Consider the following 27,664-nt stretch of genomic DNA (forward strand, 5'->3'; position numbering starts at 1 on the left):
TAGCTAGGGAGATGAACTTCCCTATTACTTGAAGTGTGTTGATTTTGTTGACTTGAGTTAAAAACAAGTGTGCTATTTTAAAGGAAGGCATGATTTCTTGAGTTAATCTTTTGTTTTGTCTCTGTTAATTTTCTTAAGGATGGCAAAGCAGAAAAAGCTGATGCCTCTACTTCTGGGAGAGCAAGCATGAAATCAATTCTTGAAAACCTGAGCGATCTTTGGGATCAAGAACAATATGATTCGGAGTACAGCCTAGAAAATTTTATGCATTCTTTAAAGTAACTAACAAATATTGTAAATGCAATTGCTGCTAGTTCAGTTACATTTCTGCTGATATTCAGCAAATTTCAAAGTTTATTGTGAACTTTTAGCTCAGTGTGTAAATAGGTCTGAAGAATATTCAGCATAACGCTGGTTCTTGTTTCACTGGGGGAAACAAGTTATTCTCAAATATTTGCACTGTATTAAATTTAAATGTTAATGTGAAATTATTTAAATTTTACATGCTGAATAACTGCAGAGCAGAGGAACCAAACCAGGTTTACATGTGCTACCATGAGGTGTTCTCACTGGGAACGAACCTCTTATCTTTACTTAGTGACTTTGTATAGGATAATATCCATGAGTACGTTCGTGTTCATGTACATTTTTTTCTTTAAAATAGAATTTGTTTTTTTAATAAATAATCAAATGCAGGGCTTTTTTTCTATAAAGCCTTAATGAGCCATAATTTTAAGAATAATGACTACAATATTGGTCACTCTTGGAATATGAAAATATTAGACAATGAATTGAACCAGACCCTTGGTGGAAACCTTTATATATTTAATGCAGATACATAGTGTTTTTCAAATCTTTAACATCATTTTGTCAACTTTTAAACTATATCAATTATTCTAAATACAGGTAATGGTCTATTTAAGGCTATATAACATCCTAGTAAGAGGGTGTGTTTTTTAATTTATCTAATGGCTAGGATATAGCCAGATTCCGAGAACAGATGTACTCAATAGGTTTCAATCATATATATATACATATATATAATATATTTTTTTGTAACTATGAACCTATACAGTTTTCCAGAAGTAGATTTTACACTGTTTAGACTTCCAAAACCTATGGTGAAGACTGTTTATTATAGTAATGCATGATTGAAACTTAAGAGGGAGACACAATTCCTTTGTGTACACAAACATTCATAAACACCCAAAATTCATAAATATCTATATGCACAGAAGTACCTATTCTGTAAAAGGTGCTTGTTATTGGCACTGGCATTAAAATCATGTATACTGGATGGCAGTAATTGGATATGAAACAGATTAGTGTTAGAAAATGAGCTCAGTAGGGAGGGTTGATCAATGTATATAGGTGTGCAAGTATGTGTATATAATTTTATAAATTTCCCACATAAATTAATACATGCCTGTGTGCATATATATATACATATAGGGAAGGGATATATTTGTATATACATGTACAGATGATACATATCCCCATGGTTTGTGGCTGGCCATCCACATAGGCATTGGTTTAAAAACTGTCAGACCTCAACTGTAAAATAACTTGTTTAAAATCATTCAAGTTACATTGTTCACTGTTCTAAAAATTTAGATATGGATATTGTCACATTTCAATAGCTTTGACAGCCCTACTGTAACATTAAACCTAGCATTCCATAAAGAATAAAATATAAGATTGAAACTCTAAAACATGCAACTGTATTATTTGTAGGAAATTAGAACTAGAATCAGCAGTAAATTAGTTCACATATAAAATTCTAAAAAATTGTGTCATCTTTTTTAGTTAAATGATTATTTATTGTGTGTAGGATATACATTCATTTGTAGAATATCAAAAGGAAACTGTATATCAGGCTTTGATCATAGGCACGAGAGATTTCACAATGGGATTGAGTGCATACTTGGTATTCGATAATCCTGGGTTCAGTCTCTCTCATGTGTGGTTCCCCACACATAGAGCATAGAATTAGCCCCCAGCTCATGTGTTTTCCCTCTCTCCCCCACAATTCTTAATTTATGTTATACATAACACTGGGTGGCTGAGCCAGGTATGTCTGAGTGGAATTTTATTTTTGTTTGGGGATCACACCCAGCAGTGCTCAGGGGCTGTTCTGGTCTGTGCTCAGAGATTCAGTGTTCAAGTAGGGAGATACGTGCTATCAGGAACCAACTGGAGTCAGTGCGTGCAAGACAAGTGCCTTAACCTTTGTACTCTCATCCTGAATGGAGTTGCTATGTCTGTGTTTTGGTATTTACTATTTCTGTAACCCAGCTACTTACCAGAGCTCATAGTAATTAATAGTTTAAATTCTATATGATTCTTCCCATTTGCAAGAACCAATCTGGGAAGTCAGGTGTTTTGGTAGTTTAAGTTTTATGTATTATTAAATATTCTCAGGAAAATAGCGGTTTCTTAAGATTGGGAAAAGAGGTCACCGGAAGAAAATTGTATGATTACAACATCTGAGAAGCCTTTTGCGTTGTGAAAAATGAAATCACACATTCCAAATTTCCAATAAAGAAAACATACAAATCTGTATTTGTCAATTAAGTGATCCATTTAAAGTACTAGCTTAATAATAATGGATAATGGGAAATTGAACTGTATGTTGAAAAACCTTAAACCGGATGCACCAGGGAAATGACTCAAGCATGCCCAACGTCCTGAGTTTGATCTCCAGCACTGCATGTCCTCCATTAAAATACTGCATTTTAGAAAACTTTAGTCAGGCCAGAGAGATAGTACAGGAATTAAGGCACTTGCCTTGTTTTGATCTGTGGTACCACATAAAGTCCCAAGTACCACCAGGAATGAACCCTGATTATAGTAAGGTATTGCCCAACCCACCCACCCGCCCCCCCCCCCCCAGAAAAAAAGGCGGGGGATATCTTAATTTCCCAGAATATACACTGGCATCAACAGAGTCTAAAATTGATTTTAGAGGGCTAGATAACACCACAGGTAGGGCATTTGCTTTGCATGTGGCCAACCCAGGTTCATTCTCTAACACCCCATATTCCTGCCAGTAGTGATTCCTGAGTGCAGAACTAGGAGTAACCCCTGGGTGTAGTCTTATGCCTGCCTTCCTCCTGCATGCGGCACGCTCTCCCCCATTGATTTTAGGAATACCTTCTTTTTGTGATGGATTTGGTTTGGAGAAGAGGGGACCACGTGATAGACCTGCCAGGGATCTAACCTAGAGCTCTTAGTTTGAACCCGTAAAACTTGAGTTGTAAGCCAGTTATAATAAAGTTCTTGAGTGTTTGCTTTTCACACAAAGCAGTCAGCACCTCAGAGAGCAGGTTCCTACCAGTTTCTTCTCTCAGACTAGTGATGTTCTGTTGAATATCAAAGCTGAGCTTTTTATTTCTGTTGTAGGAATGAGACTTGGCAGGAGAAAATAAAACTATAACAATCCCTCCCATAAACCACGAAGAGTTTATGTATTGAACCAGGACTAACCAAACTGTATCGGAGCCTAGAAACATACTAATCATGAGAAGTTAGAATTCCAGGCCATCTTTACCACAGGTCAGTTTAGGGTCTGGTTTTATTTAAATAGATACTGTAGATAACACCCAGGAATGGCTGAGATTAGTACCAGGAATTTTGCTCCATGACTGGAAGGCCAGCCACACGTGCTAGGTGAAAAGGAAGCTCAGAGAAGAGAGCACCAAATAAAGGGTGTTGTGAGGACCCTCCCAGGGTGGGAGAAGCATGCTGAAAGTAGACTACAGACCAAACATGATTGCCACTCAATGCCTCTCTTGCAAAACACAGTACCCAAAAGAAGAGAGAGAGAACAAGGGGGAATACCCTGCCACAGAGGCAGGATGGGACGGGGGGATGGGGGGTGGGGGGATGCTGGAACCCGTGGTGATGGATGACGAGCACTGGTGGAGGGATGGGCACTTGATCATTGTATAACTGAAACCCAAGCACAAAAATTTATAAGTCTATAACTGTACTTCATGGTGTTTCACTAAGAAAAAAAGAAAAAAAACAAATACTGTAGGACTGACAGGAAAATAACAGAAGTTTGGTTCCTAGCAGAAGCAAATATCAAACTGTTCTCTGGAAACAGTTTCAGATCGGGTCCCGTAGGATTGTCCTCTTGGGAGAGTTTAAGATCAAGCTTACTACACGCATGTGTGCATACACATGCAAACAGTCTTTAAGCTGTAATAAATTACTGAAAAGAAAAGCTAGCAGGTACAGAGTTAGTACTCTTAAGAATGCATAAAGAATGATCTGAAAAGCAAAATAATAGATATAAAAATGACAGCACTGTAAAAGATGAGGCATATTTGGAAAAGGATCCAATAAATGGAAAGTTACTGGAATTGAAAACTTGATGTATTTAAATGTCATTTGTTGAATAATTTATGAACTTGCAATCTTACAAAATCATCAAGATGAAGTAACTGATAGAAAAAAATGAAAAATGGGCAAAAATCAGAGTGAGAGAATTCAATGTACACCTAATGGAGGTTCCAAAGGAAATGGAAGATCCTTGTCAAATGGAAGATCCTTGACATCCTGCTTGTCAATCAAAGTCACCTTTGACATACCTATATTTCTTCCTTTGGTGGGAGAGGTGCTCCCAAGCAGTGCTCAAGAGGGTCCAGCAGATGATTCGGTGGTTTTGGTTATTTATTTTTGCATTTGGGCCACTCCCAACAGTGCTCAGGAAAACCATATGGGGTGCTGGGATTTGAGACCAGGTTAGCTGAGTGCATGGTAAGCACGCTACCCACTGTACTAGTTCACGGACCCTGATGGTTCAGTGTTTGATGCTGTGTTTCTTAGGCTTAGCATAGCAATGCTCAGATGGGTACTCGGTCCTAGCTATTGAACTTGGGTCCCTATACATGGAAGGCATACACCTCTGATCACTAGCTCTCCTCCTTTAAAAAAAAATTTTAGACCAGAACACAACATAATAGTCTCAGGGGCTTTTCCTGGCATAGAGTTCAGAGGTTGCCACCAGCAGTACTTGGCAGACAATAGGGTGCTGAGGATTGAAGCTAGGCCTCCTACATGCAAATCATGATCCCTATCCCATTAAGCTCTCTCTGGACTCTGTGTATGTTTGTGTGTACACCCAGGTATCACTCACAGCTGCTCAGGTTCAGTGGTGCTTAGGGCCACACACAATCAAGACATGTTCTCTAGTCATTTGATTGATTTACCTGACCCCTAATAGAGTCACTGTCCTCCCATTGTTCATTGATTTTGCTCGAGTGGACCCAGTAACGTCTCCATTTTGAGACTTATTGTTACTTTGTTTGGCATATCGAATACGTCGCCGGTAGCTTGCCAGGCTTTGCCATGCAGGCAAGATACTCTTCTCAGTAGCTTGCCGGGCTCTCAGAGAAGGGCGGAGGAATCGAACCCGGCTCGGCTGGGCTGGCTGCGTGCAAGGCAAACGTCCTACCGTCGTGCTATCGCTCCTAATAGATTAATATCTATTTTTCACAGCCCTACATCCAATCCATTATCTGCTGTCTCTAACTTCAAAATACATACTCCAACACACACACATACACACACACACACACACACACACACACACACACACACACACACACACGTCACCTCCACTATTCATGTATATATGCTGCTCCTCTAGTTTCATCCAGAGAGTTTACTCTCTGTGTTGTGTTCTAGTTAGTCATCCTGCTTGTCAAATCCTCCTGTAGCTTCCTGTAACTTAATCACTTATCACTTAACTTCCCGTTAGTCGTCGATTTGCTCGAGCGGGCGCCAGTAACGTCTCCATTTGTCCCTGTCGCGTGCTAGTGTAGCCCAATGGCATCTCTTCGCTCCGGGAACATGGAGGGCCTCAAACCGATCGTTCATGATCTTGACAAAGAAGTCTGACCATCTGGTAGGTGGGCGGCCACGCGGTCTCTTGACATCCCGTGGAATCCAATCAGTAACAGCTCTAGTCCAACGGTCGTCTTTAAATCTCATTACGTGACCAGCCCATCTGATTTTTGACACCGTGGCAAATGAGACAGCGTCCCTGATTCTTGATCATCGACGGATGTCAGAACTCCGGATTCTTTCTCTCATTTGAGTGAAACGTGATATTCCAAGCATAGCTCTTTCTATTCTTCTTTGGGAGACCTGAATGGCGTTCTCATCTTGTTTGCGTAGGGCCCAGGTCTCTGAGGCATATGTTAATGCAGGAAGAACAGTGGAATCAAAGAGATGTGCCCGGAGCCGGAGGTTCTTCGTCCTCTTAGCTATTTCTTCGACGTTCTTGAAGGCGTTCCAAGCCGCTCTCTTCCTCCTGCGCAGCTCGGGTACCAGGTCATTTGTCATGTTGACCTCTCGACCTAGGTACACATAGCTGTTGCATTCGGAGATGGTCGTTCCATTGAGAGCGAATGGGGCGTCAGGAACAAGGCTGTTTCTCATAAACATTGTCTTCGTAAGATTCAGCTGTAGTCCTACCTTTCCACACTCACGGTCAAAGTCAGCCAGCATTTGTGCCGCTTGGCTGATGTTTGGTGTTATTAAAACAATGTCATCAGCAAAGCGGAGGTGGTGTAGTTGCCGACCATCTATCTTCACTCCCATTCCTTCCCATTCCAGTCGTCGCATGATGTTCTCGAGGGTGGCACTGAAGAGTTTTGGTGAAATGGTATCACCCTGCCGCACCCCTCTCTTGACATCAACGATCACTTCTTTGTAGAATGGTGAGATCCTGGTAGTGAATCCGCAATACAGCTCACGGAGGATCCTGATGTATTGGGCTTGAATGCCCTGATTGGCTAGGGCTTCAATGACCGCTTCCGTCTCAACAGAATCAAAGGCCTTCTTTAAATCAATGAACGTTAAGCAGAGCGGCATCTTGAACTCCCGAGAAACCTCAGTGAGCTTGGTTATTGTGTGGATATGGTCGATGGTGCTGAATCCTTTGCGGAACCCTGCTTGCTCACATGGTTGTCCTTCATCTAGTGTTCTGCCAATCCTATTCAGGATGACTTCCTGTAACACCCAGAGTGATTTGGAACTCCTCACCATCTACAAGTGCTAAAGTTAGCCCTTGACCTTTAATTTTCATCAGATCCTGCCATTTTTTATCCCAGTCAAATCAATGTCACCCTGCTTATAGTAACAAAACCAAGTGTGTTCTGGTCTTGATTTTTGCATGGTGCCATGAAGATATATAGAAGATTAAGGAGGAATGAATTAGGGAAGGGGAGTAAGTCTAGAATTATCTCAATAGGGGCTGGAGCGATAGCACAGCAGGTAGGGCGTTTGCCTTGCACACGGCTGACCCACGTTCCATTCCCAGCATCCCATATGGGCCCCCCCTTAGCACCGCCAGGAATGATTCCTGAGTGCATGAGCCAGGAGTAACCCCTGTGCATCGCTGAGTGTGACCCCCCACCAAAAGAAAAGCAAAAAAAAAAAAAAAAGAATAAACTTGAGCTACCCTAACATATCAAAATAGAGATACAGAGTAGATAGTTGGATGTAGACGATAAGCTCAAAGGAAAAAGATAAACTCGGTGGGGGGTGGGGGAGGACTACCAGAGCTAGAATAGATTGGAATAGATTAGTACTGTTTGAGGATCCACTGCTGTCATTACTCTGATGGTCCCCAGAGCACCATCAGGAATGATCCCTGAGTACAGAGCCATGAGTAACCCTGAGCATTGCCAGGTGTGGCCCCAAAGCCAGGGGGAAAAAAAAGAATGTGTTCTTTCAAGTGTGCTCTTTGGATCAAGGATGAGTGAAATCTGTAACATAGCATTTATCTGCATCTACTAATTCTCTCTGGGTCCTTCGAAGTGGTCTAATGATGCATTTGGGAGAGCTAATTTGGGCTAATGGACTCTGCTGCTCAGATCATCCTTGTAAGTCTCTAGAACATATTATGTATTTCTGTTTCTCACGTTCCTGTGAGAAGCTGAGTCACAGGATAGTTCCTGAAGACACTTTTCTAAAAATGGCCACATCACTTTATACTTTTGCCACTTCTTGTCAGGATCCCCCACTAACATTTGGTAATCTGTCTTTTTATCATTCTTGTGGGTATGTACTGAAATTATATTTTGGTTTTATTCTTTATGTACCTAATGGGAGCCTCATATATATATTGTGTGTTGGGGTGGTGCCTAGGATCATTCTTTGTGGACCTCAGCAGTGCAGTGCTGGGGTCATCAGGGCTAGACCACGGGTGGGGTTATGTGACACTCAGGACAACTCAAGTCTTGTGCTCTACCACTTGGGCTCCACTTCTGGCTCTGCATTCTGGTTTAAGAGGTGAGAAATGACAACAAGCAAAGGAGCTTTGCCCACCCCAAAAGAGACCACAACAAGCCCTGGGAGTTATTTTGTCATTTACCAAGATAAGTCCTTTGATTTGAGCCTGCATGAAAAAGGGCAAATTGGAAAGTTTGCCTTACAGTGAACTATTCACTTCAAGCCATCTTCTTAACCAGAGGCTTCACCAGGAACAGCCACAAAGACAGTGACAGGACAGGGAGTGGCCGTGCCAGGGCTGAGGAAAAGTAAATGAAGCTGATGCCGCACCAGCCAAATTCTCTCTCCATAGAGCTACACCCAACCCAGGGCTGTTCCCTCTACATCCCCGTTCCAGGGCAGAAGGAAGACAGAACCTCCAATGAGCTATGGAGACCCTGGGCCCTGAAGAGGACTAAGATACTGAATATTTGACGCTAACAGAAGCTTTCCTGGGGCTTTGCTCTTCTGTCTACAGGCAGAAATGAGAGAGGCTCTCAAACGCTATTCTGGGGTGTTTCTGTGACCTGAACATGGTGAATTCCCTACCCACCAGAGTTGACACCTGTACCAACTTCCTCACCACCCACTGTTTTCCCCTGAACATCTGCTAGTCTCTCCCCTTCTCTCCCCCCGCCCCCGGCCCCACCTAACCACTTGATCTTCCCATAGAAACCATTTCTGTCCTTTTCTCTCCCCAAAGTCTAATCCCTAATCTGAAATTATAGAGGCCCCCTTCATTTGTGCCGGCAGAGGCAGGTGAATAAATTGTCTTTTCTCCCGAACATTTATCTGTCGGTTTGTACAGGGACTTCTAAGTCACAATTGTCAGAAGACAGGCCTTTCAGGGAGAGATAGTATAGAGGGTAGGGTGCTTGCCTTGCATGCAGCTGGCCGGGGTTCAATCCCCAATACTCCTTATGGTCCCCAAGCAGTGACAGGAGTAATTCCTAGTGCCAGGTGTAAGCCCTAGGCATCGCTGGGTGTGATCCCCGCCAAAAACCAACCCCCCTCCCCCAAACCAAATGGCAAACCAGAAACCCCAGATGCCGCACCAGCCAAATTCTCTCTCCATAGAGCTACACCCAACCCAGGGCTGTTCCCTCTAGGCTGAATTGGCAGCTGGATGGTATTGGGGTCTTCTTGCATTCACCTCTTGGGGATCTGTTGCAGTGTGCTGGTGCTGAGCTCTTTTCTTGAAAGAGCTGCTCCACTCCTAATTCAGACAGGGTCCAGGTGCGGAGGCGACTCCTTTTGAGGTACTTACGAGGTACTCATACTTCACACTTAACCCCAAATTTAACATGCTCATCACCTACTTAGGCAAGGGACTGTTCACTTACCTACTTACTCCTGGTTCACTGCAAGATGACCAGCCGTGGGGTCTGCCTGAGATCCCCGAAAATGGGGTCCACTTGTAGCTCCAAGTGCAACCGTCTTCCTGGAACAAGCGTCTGCTCCCCACTGGAAGAGCGAGCAGGGCTCCGAGTGTGACCCGACTGCGCCACCGGGGGCAACTGCCCACCGCAGCCAGCGCCCCTCTATGCAGGCTGCAGCTTCCTGTCGGGGGCACGGCGCCAGGATTCTGGGTCCCTTTACCTGCAGGACTGCGGCAAATGTGGACGGGTCAGCGACATCCCTGGGTCTCCGGGGGAAAGGGGGCAGGCATGGGGGGCGCCGGCTGCGGGGAGAGGTCGGTGTTGCAATGTATATTAGGGGTTCGGGGTGACCTAAGAGGGAGGGTAAAGGCACACTCCAAGCACGGGGATCAGAGGAGCCCCCGATGCCCCTCCGAGACAGGTGCCCCCCATCTAGCCCTCCCGGGGGACCCCAGTGACACCCGCCCCCGCCCCGTCTAGGCGCTTGGTGTCGTCGGTCAGATCCCTGGCCCAGACGCCGCCGCAACCCCCCACCGAAATCAACCGAACCCGGGCCGTGGCCTCGCGACCCTTTTTCTGAAAGGAGTCGAGCCCGGTGGGCTCCAAAGGACCCACCTGGCAAATTCGCTCCCCCGGTCAGAGCTGGAAGGGGTGGACTCGCCCGCTCACCGCCCCACCTGGTTTTAAGTTTGAAAATTGGTGTCAGGTGGCATGTGCTGACGACCCAAGGCGACCTCCCTCTCCACCGAGCCTCAGGATACACGTCCAACATAAGGTACCAAAACCCTGACTACGTCCTTTTGATCGTTTCCTTTTGTCTGGAAACGGGTGCTATTTGGTTTGGTTTGGGGGCCACAGCCGATGCTGCTCAGGACTGACTCCTGGCTCTGAGCGGGGCTCGGGGGACCGTATGTGGTGGCAGGATGGGCCACGTGCAAGGCAAGCGCCCTACCCACTGTACCATTGCTCCTGCCCAGTGCCATTTGTGTCAGAAAGCGTTAAGGTGCTGCTGTCAAGGCTGCCCCGCTCCCCTCAAAAGCTCAGCCCGCAAAGCGCCTGTTCCCGGGCCATTCACATCCTTCCTCCTCAGCAAATGCAAAGGATGACAAGTGTCAGTACTTCATACAACTAGATTTAATAAGTTGTAATTACAGAAAAAAAAAGTCCAAACTACAAAGTTGAAGCAGTTGTGAGCAATAGCTGCATTGAGCTCCATGATTCCATACAAGCACTATTAGCCCTAGCCCAGAGGCAGAAGCTGAGTTAAGAGTTACTAGCAAAAACAATCTAAGAGAACAAGTAATAAAAGGTACAATACATTTGAAATTAGTTGTTAGTTGAAAAACAAATACAGAGATCTTAGCTGTGAACACTCTAGAGTTATGTCGATTATTGTGACAGCAAAAATACAAATACCTAATACTTTATACCCCAACAGAACTGTATCCAGAAAAGAGAAGAGCAGATATCCTGTGTAGCACCCGAACTTTCTACTTGTTGCTATTAACTTTATGGTCATACAAATTTAAACATCCCCAAATCACACTTCTTGATCCATTTTGGGGTATAAAGTCAACAGCATTAATTATAAAATACTCTGTGGTAAAATGGAACACTATTGCAGCTGAGATAAAGAAATTTGATTATAAAAAAAAAACAACAAAATGTTAGCTGACATACCATACAAACTGGTGTAAAAGCAACAATCCATACAAATAAGCCGATTTAACAAAAAAAGATACTTTTATTCCCCCCACTAATCTGTGACTACAGTCTTTCACTCAAACCTTGCAAGAAGAGATGTCACAATAGTCAAATATTTAGATAGGAGCTTTACCCAGTTAAATTCCATTTTTTTAATTTTTTTTTTGTTTTTTTGTTTTTTTTTTTTTGCTAAGAGATAAAATGAAAACTAGCAGTTATTTGCTAATTGCGTGAATGCAGTCCACACTGCATTAGCCCATGCCTCACTAACAAGCTAGAAAACACAAGATATAGGCAGAAATCTAAGCATAATCTTTATACCACTAAAGCAAGAATTTTCCCATTTCTTTTCTCCTGTTCCTAATCACTTATTTGTAGTTAATGTAAAATTCCAACCACTAATACCCAATTTGAGTTAAAATTTTACATCACTACTTGATCTAATCTAGGTTATTTACAAAACTGAATACATAAGAGTATACCCAAGAGCCAGCGCTGGACGTGTGTTTCTTCCAGTTATTGATAACCTCGCCTCCACGGCCCCAGGGTATGGAAGAGGCTATCAAGGACCAGCAGGAACACAACCATCTAATCTAGAGCAAGTGTTGGATGTTTCTGTTTATACAACACCAGTTTTGCAGTTTTTTTTTTTTCTGGTGGCTGTTCAATTTTAGGTGCCATTATGACATGCCACCTTAAATGCACGCTTTCCAGGTGAGGTGAGTGTGGGAAGTCAACAGGAGAGCACACAGATCATGTTGGGAGTGGCAAAATGTGCTGCCACATGAAGGGACAAACAAGAAGCACGGGTGGGAGGAGGAGGATGGTGTTCGAGGCTATCGAGATGCGGAGGTGATGTCCAAGTGTGCGTCCTTCGTGTGCCACGCCAGCCGGATGAGGGGCAACAGGTGAGACACTTGGGTTCCAGCCTGACTACACAGACCGCTGTGTCCTCTCAGCAACTTCCTCTGATTCTCGGATGGACCCAGGCACTGCGTGGCACAGAGACAGCAGCTGGCAGCAGACGTGCCTGCGTTCAAGCACACACACAGGACGCATGAAGTGAGAGGGAGAAAGCAGAGCATCATTGGGCTGACCTGGCCACGTTTCAAAATGGGTGAGACTGGAGGAGAGGTGACGTGATTATTGGGCCAGACTTAGCCGCACCTGGTGTTGTATAAACGCACTGCGACATCCCTAGCCTTACACTGAACCACTAGAACAAAGGAAAAGGCTTGTCAAATCTCACATGTTATGCTCATTCTGTCATTTTATTACCCAATTATCCATTACATTTTCCAGTCACTTTACAGAACCAACCATTTTCATCGTTGTCACACTATTGTAAACCACATCAGCAAGTTAATACATAAAGCTTTGCATTTCAAAAAACTAGACACTTTAGTAACAATATTACAAAGGTTTTAGCTTCAAAAAATAACTGAAAATGAAAAAAATAAACTTTTAAAGAATTAGCATCATAAAATTAATTTATTCCAAGTAAAAATACAAAATAATATTATGACATTGACCAGATATGAAAGTCCCTCCCAGAAACAACTCTATTAATGATTGAGAAAGCACTCCTTAAAGAAAATACGAAATAAAATGAAAAATATGTAAATATGTTTAATTTTTTTCTTAGCAAAAAATCTTTCTAAAAATAACAATGAAAATTTGTCTCAGTACAAAGGCTACATTACTATTGAAAAAATACCAGCATGAAGAAAAGGTACATATTTGACAGTAGAAAAATGATTTCAGTGAATCACAATGTCTAAAGTCTGCAATGAAAATAAATCTGCAATAAAGATTTATGCCTTTTTTCTTTTCTTTTTTTTTCTATTTTTTATACAAACAGTACAAACAGTATTGCACATAACAACAAATAGTCGAGGTTAGGTTTTAGCCTTCAAAAAATCGACTAGTTCAAGTGTCACATCGAGGAAAGGGCCCAGTCACAGGGCCTGTGACAGCCAGGCCCTTCCCAGTCAAGTTGCAGGTCAGAACACCTCTGTGTTTTAAAAAATAATTTTCTTTTGAAGGACCCTCTCTTTTACTATAACATTAACAACTTGGGGCACATTTATTTACAAAACAAAAGGGAACATGTTATAATTTAATAAACTAAAAAAGTTCTCTTTAAAAAAATACAAACAGAAGAACTCTTTCACAATCCTGGTCAGTCGAGCACAATCAACGCTGGATTATAAATATACAAATTAAGGGAAAGTAGTTTCCACCATCTATTCACAACTTTCAGCACCAAATGGAGTTTATTGTTTGTAGCCTATTCTTTATGACAAGGTTTTTCTTGCCTTCACTTTCACCTTATGCTTTACAATCTTCCAACTTTTCTTTTTTCTTTTAAATCTCAGTGTTATTTTAGTACATGAAAGGAGGGGTGCTTCTTCAAAAAGTTTTGCTTCTTTCACATAATTAGGTAGATTTCTGTAGTTAGATATGATCTTTTATATTATAGTTATAAAGCTCTAACTTCTTCATTTTCAAAAAACACAAATAAGCATGAAAAAAATAAAGTTACCCATCTGTTAAATCATTTTTCTTGCAGAATTAAATTAATATATATTTTTCTGAATAAACTTACTTAGAAAATATCATTTTCTTTCCTATATTTCAAAATTGAGGTATTGCAAAAGATCATGTCGGTCAGAAAGCATGCCTTTTTCCTTAAAACAAACAGATCTTCAGCCAACTTTTGAAAACTGTCTAGAATACAAAAAGTAGTAGTGCATAACAAAATTTCTTGTACAGATGAAAAAAAACCACAAACATAGAAAACAAACAAACAGAAAACCACAGCTGGGCTGGAAAAAAGCAATCATTACCAAAAAGCCCAGAGGTAACCGCAGAAGGGGAGAATTCTAATATGCATTTTTTTTTAAATTCTGTAAAAAACTATTATCTATTATTTTGTTTTTCCTTTTTGAAAACAAACCATAACTTGAGAGCTGGTAATTGCAACTGAACACTGAAGAAACACAATGACAAAACAAAAAACAAGCAATATTAACTTAAGACAGTACCAGGACGTCACAGCACATAAAACATAGCAACTTAAAACTATTCTGCAGTGTCATATCCAGTCAGATTGTCCCCGAATTCCAAAACATAGGAAGATTAAAAAAAAAAAGATTTACATAATTTCACAATCATCGTGTGTTTATATATATTACTATCTGCGGCCCAAGAGTGAATGCTAAAAAAATGTCCATGGTAGTACTAGCAGGTCTTAATTCTATTCAAGCTTTACAGGATAAATCCAGGGAATTAAGTAGTTAATTTCTCACACAGACAACCAGCCCTGTCCAGGCCATCCTAGTTTGTACAGACATTTCTTTAGCATTACCAACCCAAAACTTCCTTAAAATGTGCCTAGTTTGTCAATCTGACAACTTATCTCTATATACTGTATATATTCCTAGTGTTTGTAAGCTAAGATGAGCTCTTTGGTTTTCTGGACAAGGTATGAAGCTATGTAAATGGTGCAAGCACTAGGAGATTGTAACTAAGAGCTCATGTGTTAGTTAATAATATACCAGTTAGGAACCGTCAAGTTTGTTAATGTCTGACACAGAGGCTTTAAACAGTTAAGTTTGATCACAGTTAGACATAATCACTTTACTATATAAAATAAATTGCACAATATATAACAGCACCGCAAAGTACTTCATCTACCATCCACAAATTTGCTTTAAGAATATCCTACACCTAGGTTTTCTATTGGTTGTAATATGGGGCATTCTGTAGGGGCTCTTCCTCATCTCAGAAGCATTCTGTTCACTGAGGCATGCCTTCCTCCAGTCCATTACCGATTCTTTGAATGAAAAAAATCCTTTAAAAAAATCAGTATTTTATAGCTTATATAGATTCTTAATTTGTGCATTGTGGGAAGGTGTTATACTAGACATTGGATATAAAATTTATTGCATGCAGCAACCTGATTAAGTAAACATGCAGTCAGAAATCGTGACCTTCCATTGAGGCTTTCTGATCTATTCTGATCTCCTGTCGGCAGCTGATTCTAAATCACAAAAGTGTGTTGTTGGGTTTGTTTTTAATTGATACCTTAGCCTGAATAGAGTATTATGGTATTATTAATACCATTTTAATAGCAGCAAAAGCTATTGCAGCATAAATTTACATAACACTAAAAGATCTAACCAAAATCCTCAGCAAAACAAAAATCAAACATGAAGGAAAAAAAAAAGATTTAGCTTATGAGGTATCCTTACATGTCAAAACAGAGAGCAACTAAAGGCTTATTTTCATTAAGGGTTATCCTTACTCTAAATGACCCCTACTAATGATTGCTGAATTGTTGTGAAGTTTTTGCTACATGTGCCATCTACTCAGCATTACCTTTGGTAAGTCTTCTCCTAGGGGCGACTCTCTAAGTTTCTGAAAATAAGTGCATGCTCCAGTTCAAAAACAATCAGAAAAACAACACAACAACAACAAAATATCACAGACATCAACCTGATGGCTGCTGATGAGAATGGTAGTCTACATACCGTCGAGTGAGAAATCAGGTGGAAGAAATTAAGGTACCAAGCATTACAGGTGTGAATCAAAGTGCAAATCAGTACCGTTATACACTCTGCAATTCTGCATTATACTGGACACTGAGTTCAGTAATATGACTGTAAAGAAGAAGAAGAAGAAGAAAAATAATAATAAAAAGACCCATTTCTTCTTTAAAAATCGAGAACAAATGCACAGATTTCCAGAACACTGTAAGCCCTGAGGCAGTGCCCGCTCTTTTCCCTCTTTGTTATCTACTCCAGTACTTGTGGCTGGGTCTGCCCTGGGCTCAGCTCCAGCGGAACGGGACGTGGCGAGGGCGGTCGCCTCCCTCCTTCACCAGCGGTTTGTGGAACTCCCGCCCGGCGCGGGAATGTATGCTCGCCCAGCAGTATTCGCAGTAATACTGCAGACAGGTGACGTTGGCACAGAAGAATGGGGCAAACTTCCCACCACAGCGCGTGCCCTGGCACTCATCACACATCTGATCATCCAGCACATATGGCTTCACTTCCACCTGCACCCAAAGAGGAAAAGGAAAAGGTTAGCAAAGCTTCTTTTTATTCTTTCCTTTTTTTCTTCCTTTTCAAAGTTTACAAAGTCAAGAGATGATGTGTCTCTTGCTTGAAACCAGCTAACGAAGGATGGGGCTCAGGGTGCCGAGTTGATGTCCTTGACTGGCCAGGGGTGTATTCATGGGCAAATCCTTAACCATGTTCTACTTCTGTTTGCTCTATCTGCAGGCCTGTAAAGTGGGCACCCTCCCCCCCACACACACACGCACGCACACATACACACACACCTGCAAAATGGGTCTCATGTATACATGCAGACTTGGTGGAGCTAGAGAGAGAGCAGAGGTTAAGGTCCTTGCCTAGATGTGGCCGTGGCTGACCCAGCACAGCCAAGAGAGGCCCTGCAGCACCGCCCAGTGTGGTCTCCCCACCCCTAAATCAGACAGACATTTGAGTTTAACAGTGTCTACAGAATTCCAAGTGTGCTGGTGAGGAGTTAAGGCAGCCCAGGCGGACGCTCATGGACTGAAATCCCCCAGGCTAGTGGTAGTGAGAGACGAGGAAGACCATACTGGGGGAGGAAGCTAGAAGGGGAGTCCAGAGGTAGACAGAGGTAGGGCACACGCTTGGAGAGTAACCACTCCTAGTGACACCCAGGCCAGAGAGGAGGAGCGGCACGGCTGTGAGGCAAGCTGAAGAGACTACCAAAGGCTGCAGCTTCTCAGAAGACTAATCTCTGCCAGCGAAGAGTGGTGGACAAAATGGGGGACTAGTGAGATGTTAAAAAGGTGCTATCTAATAAAAAAAAAAAGGAAAGAAAATAACAAGAAATAAGACAAAATACATAGTTTTTAAAAAGTCAGTAAATTATGAGGTGTTTTGTTTTCCAACAATGAACAAATATAACACTAAAATTTTATTGTTAGTATAAACTGATTATTTTCCTTTTTATCCTCAATCATTATATTTGCTTGCCTGTTTATATTTGAATGAGTCATCTGTACATTGTATTAATATTAATACAGTATAATTCTAAGTAGATATCTTAAATTCTAATATAATTTAAATTGAGTAAAAGTGAATATAATTAAAAATATTTTGAGAGAGATAGTACTTGATTTGCACACAGCCAAACCCTGGTTCAATCCCTGGTATCCTAAATGATCCCCTGAGCCCTGCCAGTGTGATTCCTGAGAACTGCTGGATGTGGTTCCCAAACCAAAGAAATATGTATTAGTTTTGGGGGTGTCCAGAAAGAACAGGGGGAAGGCATTTGCCTTGCATGCAACTGACGGAGGTTCAATTTCCCTGGCACTGCTAGGTGTAGTCCCGGAGCACAGATGCAGGAATAACCCCTGAGCACCAATGGGTGTGGTCCCCAAAAGAAAAAAAAAATCAAGCAGGAACATTTTCTACTGCCTTATTCTTTAACTTCCATAATAGCCCCAGGACCAGAAGCTTCAACAGAGGTAAGCTTTCCATACAGCCCTGTGAGGAGGTGTGAGGTGTGAGGTGGTGCGGGGGGTTTGAGGGGAAGGAGACGGAAGGGTGTCGGGGATATTAGAATTGAAATGAAGCAACGCAGTATTAAAGGAAAATCAAAAGCAAGAAATAATAAAGTTTACTGCAATTTTCCCACAATCCCTGCCCAGATCCTCAGGAAAAGAACCTCATTAAGGTTTTTATCTTAAAGGAAAGGAACTAGGCCAGAGGTGGTGAGTATGTGACCCGGGTCACCTTCACTCATGAGCCTCAGAGTCCTTCTGGGGGGCCATCCCTGCAGGTGAATGGCTGCAAAGCCATGAGCCACCAAATCCCAGGCCTTCCTAATTCAGTCTTTTCTGTGTATGTGGACATTTCAAAACACTGCTTTCACAATGTCCCTCTCGTCAAAAGCCACTCCGTGTCTGCCCATAAGAACAAGCCACCGAGCTCCATGCCTGGCCCTATAGATTAAATTTCTTAGTTTTCTTCGTTTTAATATTTTAGGGGCTGGAGCGATAACACAGCGGGTAAGGAGTTTGCCGTGCACGCGGCCGATCCAGGTTCAATCCTCCGCCCCTCTCGGAGAGCCCGGCAAGCTACCGAGAGTATCTTGCCCACATGGCAAAGTCTGGCAAGCTACCTGTGACTTTTTCGATATGCCAAACACAGTAACAAGTCTCACAATGTTATTGGACCTGCTTGAGCAAATCGATGAACAATGGGAGGACAGTGACAGTGAATTTTTTAGGGGGTGCGTTTGGGCTAAAACCAGTAGCACTCAGAGGCATTTTGGCAGAGAAAGAAGTATGTGAGGAACTAGAAGCCTGAGGTGGCTGGTTCTCTGCAGACCTTGATCTGAAGGGCTCTGGGGTTACCTAGAGGCCTACACGAGGGGGCTCAACAGTCAGAGCTGAGCTCCCTTAGTGAAGAGGAGGCGCTGCAGTCAGAGAGAAGACTGGTCTGAAGAGAATTCACACTCATCAAAGGAAATAGATGAAATGGCCAAGAGCCTTTTATAATATCTACAACCATTGAAAGGGCACCAAAGAATATTCAAGTCTAGCATGGAAGAGCCTTCTGACTATATACTGGGGAAGGTGAGGACAGGGCCACGGGGCACACCCAGTGATGCTCAGGGGACCACATGGGGTGTCAGAGATTGAGCCTGGGTTGGCTGCATGCAAGGCAAGTGCCCTACCTGCTATACTATCATTCCAGCCCTGTTTTTTTTTTTTAAAGTTACTACTTTAGGTATAAAAAAGGCATTCTAGTTAAGAAGATCTTGTCTGTCCCTTAGTGCTTTTTCCTTTCCTCTTTCTTCCTTTTTTTTAGTTGAGGCCACAGCTAGAGGTGCTCAGGGCTTACTCTTGCCTCTGCGCTCAGATCAATCCTGGTGATAATAAAACTTGGCTCATTCACACGCAAAGCAAAAGCCTTACCAACTGTACTATCTTTCCAATCCCTGGTGTTTTCTTTCTAAATTTTTTATAATAATTAATTCATTTATATACCAGATCTATTTTGCTTGTTTTGGTGCTCAGGGGTGACACCTGGTGGTGCTCTGGGGACCAGGTGTTGCTTGGGCCAGACACAGTCCACAGGAGGCCCAGGTTTGCTCCCTGGCCTGGTGCGGTCACACAAGCATAACTGAACACAGCCAGGTGAGTAACTTCATCCTATTTTAGTAACAAACGCCCCTAAAATTCTACTTGCAATCGTAACAAAAATTATAGATTACTTTGAATTAAACTGAACCGTAAATATACAGGACTTACATGAAGAAAGATTAAAACTAAAAAGGATGGAAGAAAGAAAAGAAAGAAGGAAGGGAACTACTGATCTTAAAAAAAAAAAAAGGTCTTAATATGTATAAAGTAAGAGAAAGTAGGCTTTCCTCTTGATGCGTGGGGAGGCAATGTTGGCTTGCCTTACAAACACTCCATGGCTGAGCGGAAACCATACTCAGAATACACTTTTGTAATAAGAAACTAGAAACCAAGAAACGCCAGAAGGAAATCAATGGATTGTGTAAAAATAAAAAAAAAATTTGGTGGTGCCAGGACTGTACTTTTCATTCATGAAGAGCAATCTCTCTATTCTGAGCCATATCTCTAGCCTAGTAATAAATTTAAATGGCGAGGCACAGGGGAAAACCGCCAATACTGGCAAGAAAAAGAGTATGTCACACAGCTGGAAAATGGGTTGGAGGAAAATGGCACAGAAGCCGCAGGTAGAGAGCCACAGCTACGGCTCCGCAGGCGGGACGTGCAGGAGCTGCCAGGGGAATTCCGGGCTCAATCCCCAGGAGCCACATGCGAAGCAAGTACCCGACCTGCTGTTTAGCGTTCTAGCCCCACCCCTTCAAATTCTACCACCACCTTCCGATGTCCTTTATGAATTTGCATTTCCAGTCATTTTCAGGGGCTGGAGTGATAGTACAGCAGATAGGGCATTTGCCCTGCACGCGGTCAACCTGGGTTCAATCCCCAGCACCCCATATGGTCCCCAAGCACTGCCAGGAGTAGAGCCTGAGCGGAGAGCCAGGAGTAACCCCTGAGTATCTCGGGTGAGACCCAAAAAGCTAGACAATTTTTTTTTTTAGGTAGGAGCGGGCAGTGAAGGAGGGTTGGGCCTCACTTGGCTGTACATAGCACTTCCTGGGTTTGGGCTTAGGAAATACTCCTGGGAGAGCTGGGGATTGAACCTGAGTCAGCCATGTGCCAGGCAGGTGTCCTACCCACTGTACTTTCTCTCCCGGAACCACAAACACACAGGCCCTACATAGGGTTAATCAATAAAACCGCAAATGAAGCAAAACAACAATAAAAGCCAAAACAAAACAGAAAGAGTCCCCAAAGCTGTGCCCCAAGAAGGGTGAGCGGAGACACTGCTGCAAAGCTGCCTCCGGTACCTGCGTACAAGGTGGTGACTTGCAGAATACAGGCTCACCCGGAGGGGCAGACACACACCACAAATGAAAACGACCACATATGTGTACATGCAAGTTGGTTACCTGTGAACTCTCTAATTCTTGCCCCAAAAGGCGACACATGAGCAGTATCTCTGACCACTTAAGTCAAAAAGGGGAGCGTCAGAAAGATGGTGGTATTAAGGCAGCATTAAACTGAAGAATCATTATTTTGGCTCAAATGGATTCATTCAACTGAATTCATTCATCAGAACATATTCCTTGTCAGTAAATTGGATTTGGAGCCTATTCAACATTCTGAATCGATGAATTCATTTGAATCCAGTCCTTGCAGCCAGTATATTGAATACTGAAATACAATGGAGAACAATAGTTCTGTCTGAAAATAATAGAGTCTATGAGAGAATTTCCTAAAGATATTTGTAGTCAGGGTGGGGGTGAGAAAAAGATATTCGTAGTTTTACTATATCCTAATGGCCTATGTACTATTATTTGATGTTTCATCACTATCCAAATTAATTCTATTTCTCCCACATACAGATATGTAACTTTTTTTTAAAGGGAGGGGGTTCCACTAAACACCTAAATATCAGCCTGGACCATCATTAAGCTGTAATGTCCCAGGGAGACCAATCGAGAGGGAAGACATTACTGCCCTGTGACCCCCGCGAGGTGCCAACAGTAGGACTCATCATCACCAAACTGCTTCAAAAAGGGCTGCAGACACAAAGACAAAACTCTGACAGACACCGGAACCCACACCACAGGCATTATCCAAATAAGGAAGAGGAAAACCGAGAGAACCCTGAGACACAGAGGGGCTATAGAAAGCAGGATAAAGAGAATGACATACTTGAAAGGTTAGACCAAAAAAGACAGCCGTTCTTTCATAAATTGTTGGCCATCAATGCTGTTGCGGTTGCTTCCCAAAAAAGCTGGAGAAAAGATCTGTCACTATTTTAGTATCACTCAAGGACAGAACCGAAGTCAATAAATGACCAACCAACTCTTGGGAGCTGAGAGGAGATACTGCAGAGGGCTCCATATACCAGTCACAGGCCAAGAGCTCCTTCTCCTTGGAAAAGATTAGTGAGGAGAAGGGGCACATTAACCAAGCTTGGGCAATTTGAATGATATGCTAGAGGTCAGACAAGGACACTGATAGCTAGTCTGTGCCTATGGCAGTGTACCCTGTGGGGAAGGGAACAGCCCAAATGACTCTTTTAGATACCGAGCAATCACATGACAGGGAAGGCAGCTTATAAAGGGCTGAAAGTGGGGAGAAGTGAGGATTTTGGAAAAAAGAGTGAAGAGGCTGGAAAAGAAGGCCACGCTAAGAATATCATTTGACCAGGACAAATGTAAAGTCTTGAGGTTGGAGTGATATACAGCGGGTATTGCATGTAGCTGACCTGGGTTCACTCCCTGGTACCCCATATAGTCCCCGATATGGTCCCCTGAGCACTGCCAGGAGTAATTCCTGAGTGCAGAGTCAAGAATAATCCCTGAGCATCGCCAAGTGTGGTCCAAAAACAGAAAAAAAAATTTTTTTTAAACATAGCTTTATTGAGATTAATTCTCATGAGGCACAATTAGGCTAGATTAGTATACCAATCTTCCTGGCAGGTGTGAGAGTCCATTTATCCATGCCTGGAAATCAAGATGGAGGCCTGGAGGAGTGCCCGATGGGGCAGCTCCCTCCATGGAAGCTCGAGACCCCTTACCCCCTTCACCATCCTCCTGCTGAGTGGAGCAAGTTTTAGTAGCTGAGCTTCTAGAAGCACTGACTGGTGGCATGCTTCTGTGTGTGCGCTCCAGTGTCCTTTCACTAGTGTGTGCAAGCATTGTGGCCAGGACCACAACTCATCGAGGGGGGAAGAGGCAAACCCCCAGGGCAACCTCATGCACACATCTGGTTAATACAAACACTGTCTTTACAATGGCCAACTCAGACCCTTCACTGGGGCAGGAATACTAAGGATGTTTCAATATAAATTTTTTTGACTATGAACTGAAATCCTGTTTTTTAGAAAGAAGATGACAGATGATTAGGAAATTGAGACACCAATATGAAATCAGTTTTTCCTCAACAAAATTACCCATAACTTTCCAGACATGGCAAATTCACAGCAATTAATTTTAGGAGTGATATGAGGTATATTAATAAAAAAGACATAAGGGAGATGGTTTGGATTACATTGCCTCTTAATCTTTCAAAGGCTGAGACTTACCATTTTTTTACTTTTTTGTTTTTATTTTAGGGGCGACTGTATGTGCTCAGGGTTTACTCCTTGTTCTTCAATCAGAGATCATTCCTGACAGGGCTCAGGGACCATACCGGATGCCAGGGATTTGAACCTGGGTTGGTCAAATTCAAGGTGAGCACCCTGCCTGCTGGACTATCACCCCAGCCCCCATTTTCTATATTTTTAAGTGTAAGACAAAGAAAGGACTTTTTTTTTTTCCAAAGAAAAGGCATTTCCTGTGGTTCAGAATGTGCTTCCATGAGCTCATGTCCACACACCTGCTTCATTTTTATAGTGCAGAGAGATCTGTGAGGCTCTGGATTTAACATCATGTTTTTAGCTGTGTTTCCAGGACTGTAACTGTCGACACCATTATAACCACATTCCCTTAGCTAAAGTAAATTTTAAAAATAAATTTTAAAAAAGGGTAATGTTTTTCTGAAACAAAAAACCAGCTGACAATATTTTCCATGATCCACAGATTTACTCACTAATCTGTTTTCTACCTATAATGCTCGGGAATGGGACTTCGTGTTCAATCCCCAGCCTCCCATATGGTCCCCCGAACAATGCTGGGAGTAATTTTTGAGTGCAGAGCCAGGAATAATCCCTGAGCATCATCAGGTGTGTCCTCCTCAAAAATATCAGTTCCAATCTAAGTTCTAGTAGCAGATTAATTATGTGCAGAGAAAGGTGTAAGATAATCATTAGATAAGTCTGTTTATTAAACATATAAAATTAAATTGAATGGGCCTCTGGAGAGGTAGCTCAAAGGACTGAGTGAATCCTTTGCATGCTGGAGGTCAGGGTTTGATCATCAACATCAGTCTATTGAGCACTGCAGGAGGAGTCCCTAAGCACCCCCACAAACAAAAACAAAAAGGAAAATAATCTGCAGAGAGCCAAACTGCCATGACTCCATCCTAGCCCAGGATATCAAAGGACAGAATCTCTGTATCCACTGACTGTCACAGTGTCAGGGGCTTCAGCTTCCTCTGCCTTATGAGAGGTGTGATCAGCTCTTCTAAGAAAGAATTAGCAAGCATCAAGACATGGCTACTGACAGCTAGGGCCCCAAATCTTGCACATCTTCCCAAGATCGCTATTTCGATATGATGAGTGATCCACAACACTCAGACCCCCATATGCAGAGATGATGCCGGGGCTGGAGCACCTGCTTTGCGAGAGGGAGCTAAGGCCAAGAGGGCCACATGGTTCTGCTGAACACCACAGGGAGAGCTTCCCCAAGTCCCAAAGGGTGTGGCCTAAATATATCTTTAAAATTAAACTGAAAAATGTTAATCCAACTCTGCCTCATAAACAATCTCTATATTCAAGTCTAAATATAAGAGAAGAAACTTTTAGCCATTCTCAAGAACAGTTCAGGAGAGAGTGAGAAGGGTCAAAACTAGAACAGAAACACACAAAAATTTTTTTCCTTGCTGTTCACAAAAGAAAAATTTTTTTCTTAAATGACCTAAACTCCTTTAAATAAAAAAAAATCTATTTCTAGCCAAAGGCTCCAAGACTCCCAGTGCTTCAAAATATGTACAGGTGGAATTAGTTCTGGCCATATTTGAACTCACTCTAGGTATCGATTTCTTTCAAAGGGTCAAACTAAGCACAAAGCTGGGAAGCTTTTAAGCCTTTTCAGGTGGGGCCAGTGCAGTAGCAGAATATAGGGTGGGTTGCAGGGGTCTATACTTGGACGGCGAGCAGACAGGCGGGCATAGATCATCAGAACCCCCACTGCCTTTAATATCCAGTCAGATATTCTAACTGTGGCAAGGGACAAGGTTTAGTATTCACAGTGCTTCTCTTATATGGTTACTGGGTCATACTGATCTTTATTCAGGCTAAAAATATGAAGCCTTTGGGAGTCTTGAAGTAAAATGCAGAACCAAGATGTATCCCATGAAGCGACGAAGGAAAAATATGTGAAATACATAAAGTGCTTGCAAAGAAAGGTACAATACATAACATCCTATTGAAGTTTTAAAATAGGCTATTCTACAGGGGTATGCTATTCAAAGCCAATATACGCTATTGCTGAGCTTAGCACAATGTTCCGTACATTAAAGTATTAGGATGCTCCGAACTGGCTAAGCAGAAGCCAGTCTCTCAGGTCTTCTACATTAAGCTAAAACCGAAAAGTTGTTTGTTTTTCTTTAAACCAAAAAGTTTAATTGAGGAAACATTTATCAACAGTATTCTGATTCCGTATATTTTCCCTTGTTCTTTGCTATAAACAATAAATAATCTCAAATGCTCATGAGATAAAAACCCTATAAATTACTAAGGGATGTTATTCAATGCCCTTAACCTGCCGTGAGTATGCAGGAGCTATTTTTCTGCCCTACCCACTGTCAACAGAAAATGATATATTCAGAATCCCATTTCTGGGGGCTGGAGCAATAGTACAGTGGTTCAGGTATTTGCCTTGCAAATGGCAAACTTAGATTTAACCCCCAGCAACACATATGGTTCTCTGAGTTCCACTCAGAGTGATCCCTGAGTGCAGAGTCAGGAGTAAGATCTGAGATAGCTGTGACCCAAAACCAAAAATAAATAAATAAATAAATAAATAAAATGGGAAAAAAAGGGGACAAACAATCCCATTGGATTTTATTTTTATTTTTTTTTAAAAAAATGATTTTTATTTATTTCAATGTCTTTTCTTTTTGGGTCACACCCAGTGATGCTCAGGGGTTACTCCTGGCTCTGCATTCAGGAATTACTCCTGGCTGTGTTCAGGAGACCATATGGGGTGCTGGGAATCGAACCCGGGTAGGCCGCGTGCAAGGCCAAAGCCCTATCTGCTGTGCTATGGCTCCAGCCCCTCCCACTGAATTTTAAATTTTAATCCTAAAAGGTAAAGGTAAAGGCCCTCCCGTTGATCGTCGATTTGCTCGAGCGGGCCCAGTAACGTCTCCATTGGAGACTTTGTTGTTACTGTGTCTGGCATATCGAATACTCTCGGTAGCTTGCCGGGCTCTCCGAGAGGGGCGGAGGAATCGAACTCGGGTAGGCCATGTTGGCCGCTTGTAAGGCGAACGCCCTACCCGCTGTGCTATCGCTCCAGCCCTATTGAGTATTTTTTCAAAAGAATTAAAATTGGGTTTTTAAAGAGGTATTTGCATGGTCTTGTTCCTCACAGTATTATTCATAATAGTCCAAGTATGGAAGCAACCTAAATGTCACCAACAAACAGGTAAAATGTGGCACAACAGAATATTATTCACTCTTTAAAAAGAGAATTCTGACCTGGGCAACCATACGGATAAGCCTTAAGGACACTATCCCAGTCACAGAAAGGTGACACTGAATGGCTCCATTTCAACGGGGAATACAACTAAGTGACACTCACACAGAGCAGAGAGCAGAGTGGTGGCTAGCAGAGCTTAAGGGCAGAGGTTAGCTTCATTTATGCAAAATAAAACATTCCAATGATCTGTACAATATTGTGTCTAAAGTTAGCAATACTGCAATGTGTGCTTAAAATCTGTTAAGAGAGTAGAGATTTTATGTGTTTTCTTCATTACAATAAGAAAAAAATTTATGGTGGGTGAGACACACTTGGGGAAAAAAAGGGCCAAGGCAGGGAAAATAGTTGACTACTTATTGAACTTTTGATTTTGAAACACTGGAGAAGGCCAGAGAGAGAGAGTGCAGCGTATAAGGTGCTTGCCGTGCATGCAGCCAACCAGGGTTCTATCCCCGGCATCTCACGTGGTCCTCTGCGCCCATCAGGAGTGACTCCTGCATGCAGAGCCAGGAGTAACCCCTGAGCGCTCTGGGTGTGGCCTTCAAACAACTAAATACATAAATAAAACACCAGAGAAGAGGGCTAGAGAGATGGTACAGGTAGTTCTAGCACTTGCCTTACAGGCAGCCAAGCCAGGTTCAAATCCCGGTACCACATACCAAGTACTGCCAAGTACCAAGTACTGCCAGGAATGATCCCTGAACACAGAACCAGGAATAAGCTCCGAACATAGCTGGCGCGCCCCCCAAACCCTAACAATAAATACTGGAGAAGACTCTGGAAACAGTATTTTCTCCACTAGATTCCTGATGCATGATTCCTAAAAGATGGCGCACTGTAGACGAATTTAAAAAAAAAGAAAAGAAAAGATAAATCTGAGGACAGCCCTGGTAGCCCCTGGCACCCGTATCCTGAGCAGCAAATGCCCTGCCGGGCTGGGCACTGAAGTAGGCCTGGCAGGATGGCTACTGCCAGATGTGGCCCCCAGGATGCTGAATGCTCCCCCAACCACCCCTTGGGAAAATTTTATGAAAATCCTGTGCCAGGATTTCATTACGCATCTTCATTCATAATGAAGATTACTGTACAAAAGATTCCAAGGACTCCTACAACAAACCAGCGTATTTAAGATTTTTCAAGAAGGCATTTCCAAATTCATTTGACTCAGAAAAAAAAATTTTGGCAAAATTTAAAAATACTTCAATTTTGTTAAATATTAAATCCCAAGGATATTAAAACCATTGTTTTGGAGAACAACTTACAAAATGGTTGTTTAGGGGAACTAATTTTAATTACACATTCCTGGGCAA

At 42.5% G+C, this 27,664-nt stretch overlaps 2 protein-coding genes across 8 annotated transcripts in view; one reads left to right on the forward strand and one right to left on the reverse strand.

Annotated features, from left to right (window-relative positions):
• The window catches only part of BTAF1 (B-TFIID TATA-box binding protein associated factor 1), a 101,536-nt gene extending 99,081 nt beyond the window's left edge, over positions 1 to 2,455 (forward strand). Inside the window, exon 38 of the mRNA XM_056130461.1 lies at positions 139 to 2,455. Coding sequence (XP_055986436.1) covers positions 139 to 282 — 144 coding nt within the window. The 3' untranslated portion in view covers positions 283 to 2,455. The remainder of the gene's footprint in view (positions 1 to 138) is intronic.
• An 8,326-nt stretch (positions 2,456 to 10,781) lies between these two features.
• CPEB3 (cytoplasmic polyadenylation element binding protein 3) overlaps positions 10,782 to 27,664 on the reverse strand; it is a 207,574-nt gene continuing 190,691 nt past the window's right edge. For all 7 annotated transcript variants that reach the window (XM_056130478.1, XM_056130480.1, XM_056130483.1 and 4 more), the window contains one exon: positions 10,782 to 16,431. In XM_056130478.1, the coding sequence (XP_055986453.1) occupies positions 16,204 to 16,431 (228 nt within the window). In that variant the 3' untranslated portion in view covers positions 10,782 to 16,203. The remainder of the gene's footprint in view (positions 16,432 to 27,664) is intronic.

This window comes from Sorex fumeus, unplaced genomic scaffold, assembly GCF_029834395.1.
Source record: "Sorex fumeus unplaced genomic scaffold, SorFum_2.1 ptg000078l, whole genome shotgun sequence".
NCBI classification, from domain to species: domain Eukaryota; kingdom Metazoa; phylum Chordata; class Mammalia; order Eulipotyphla; family Soricidae; genus Sorex; species Sorex fumeus.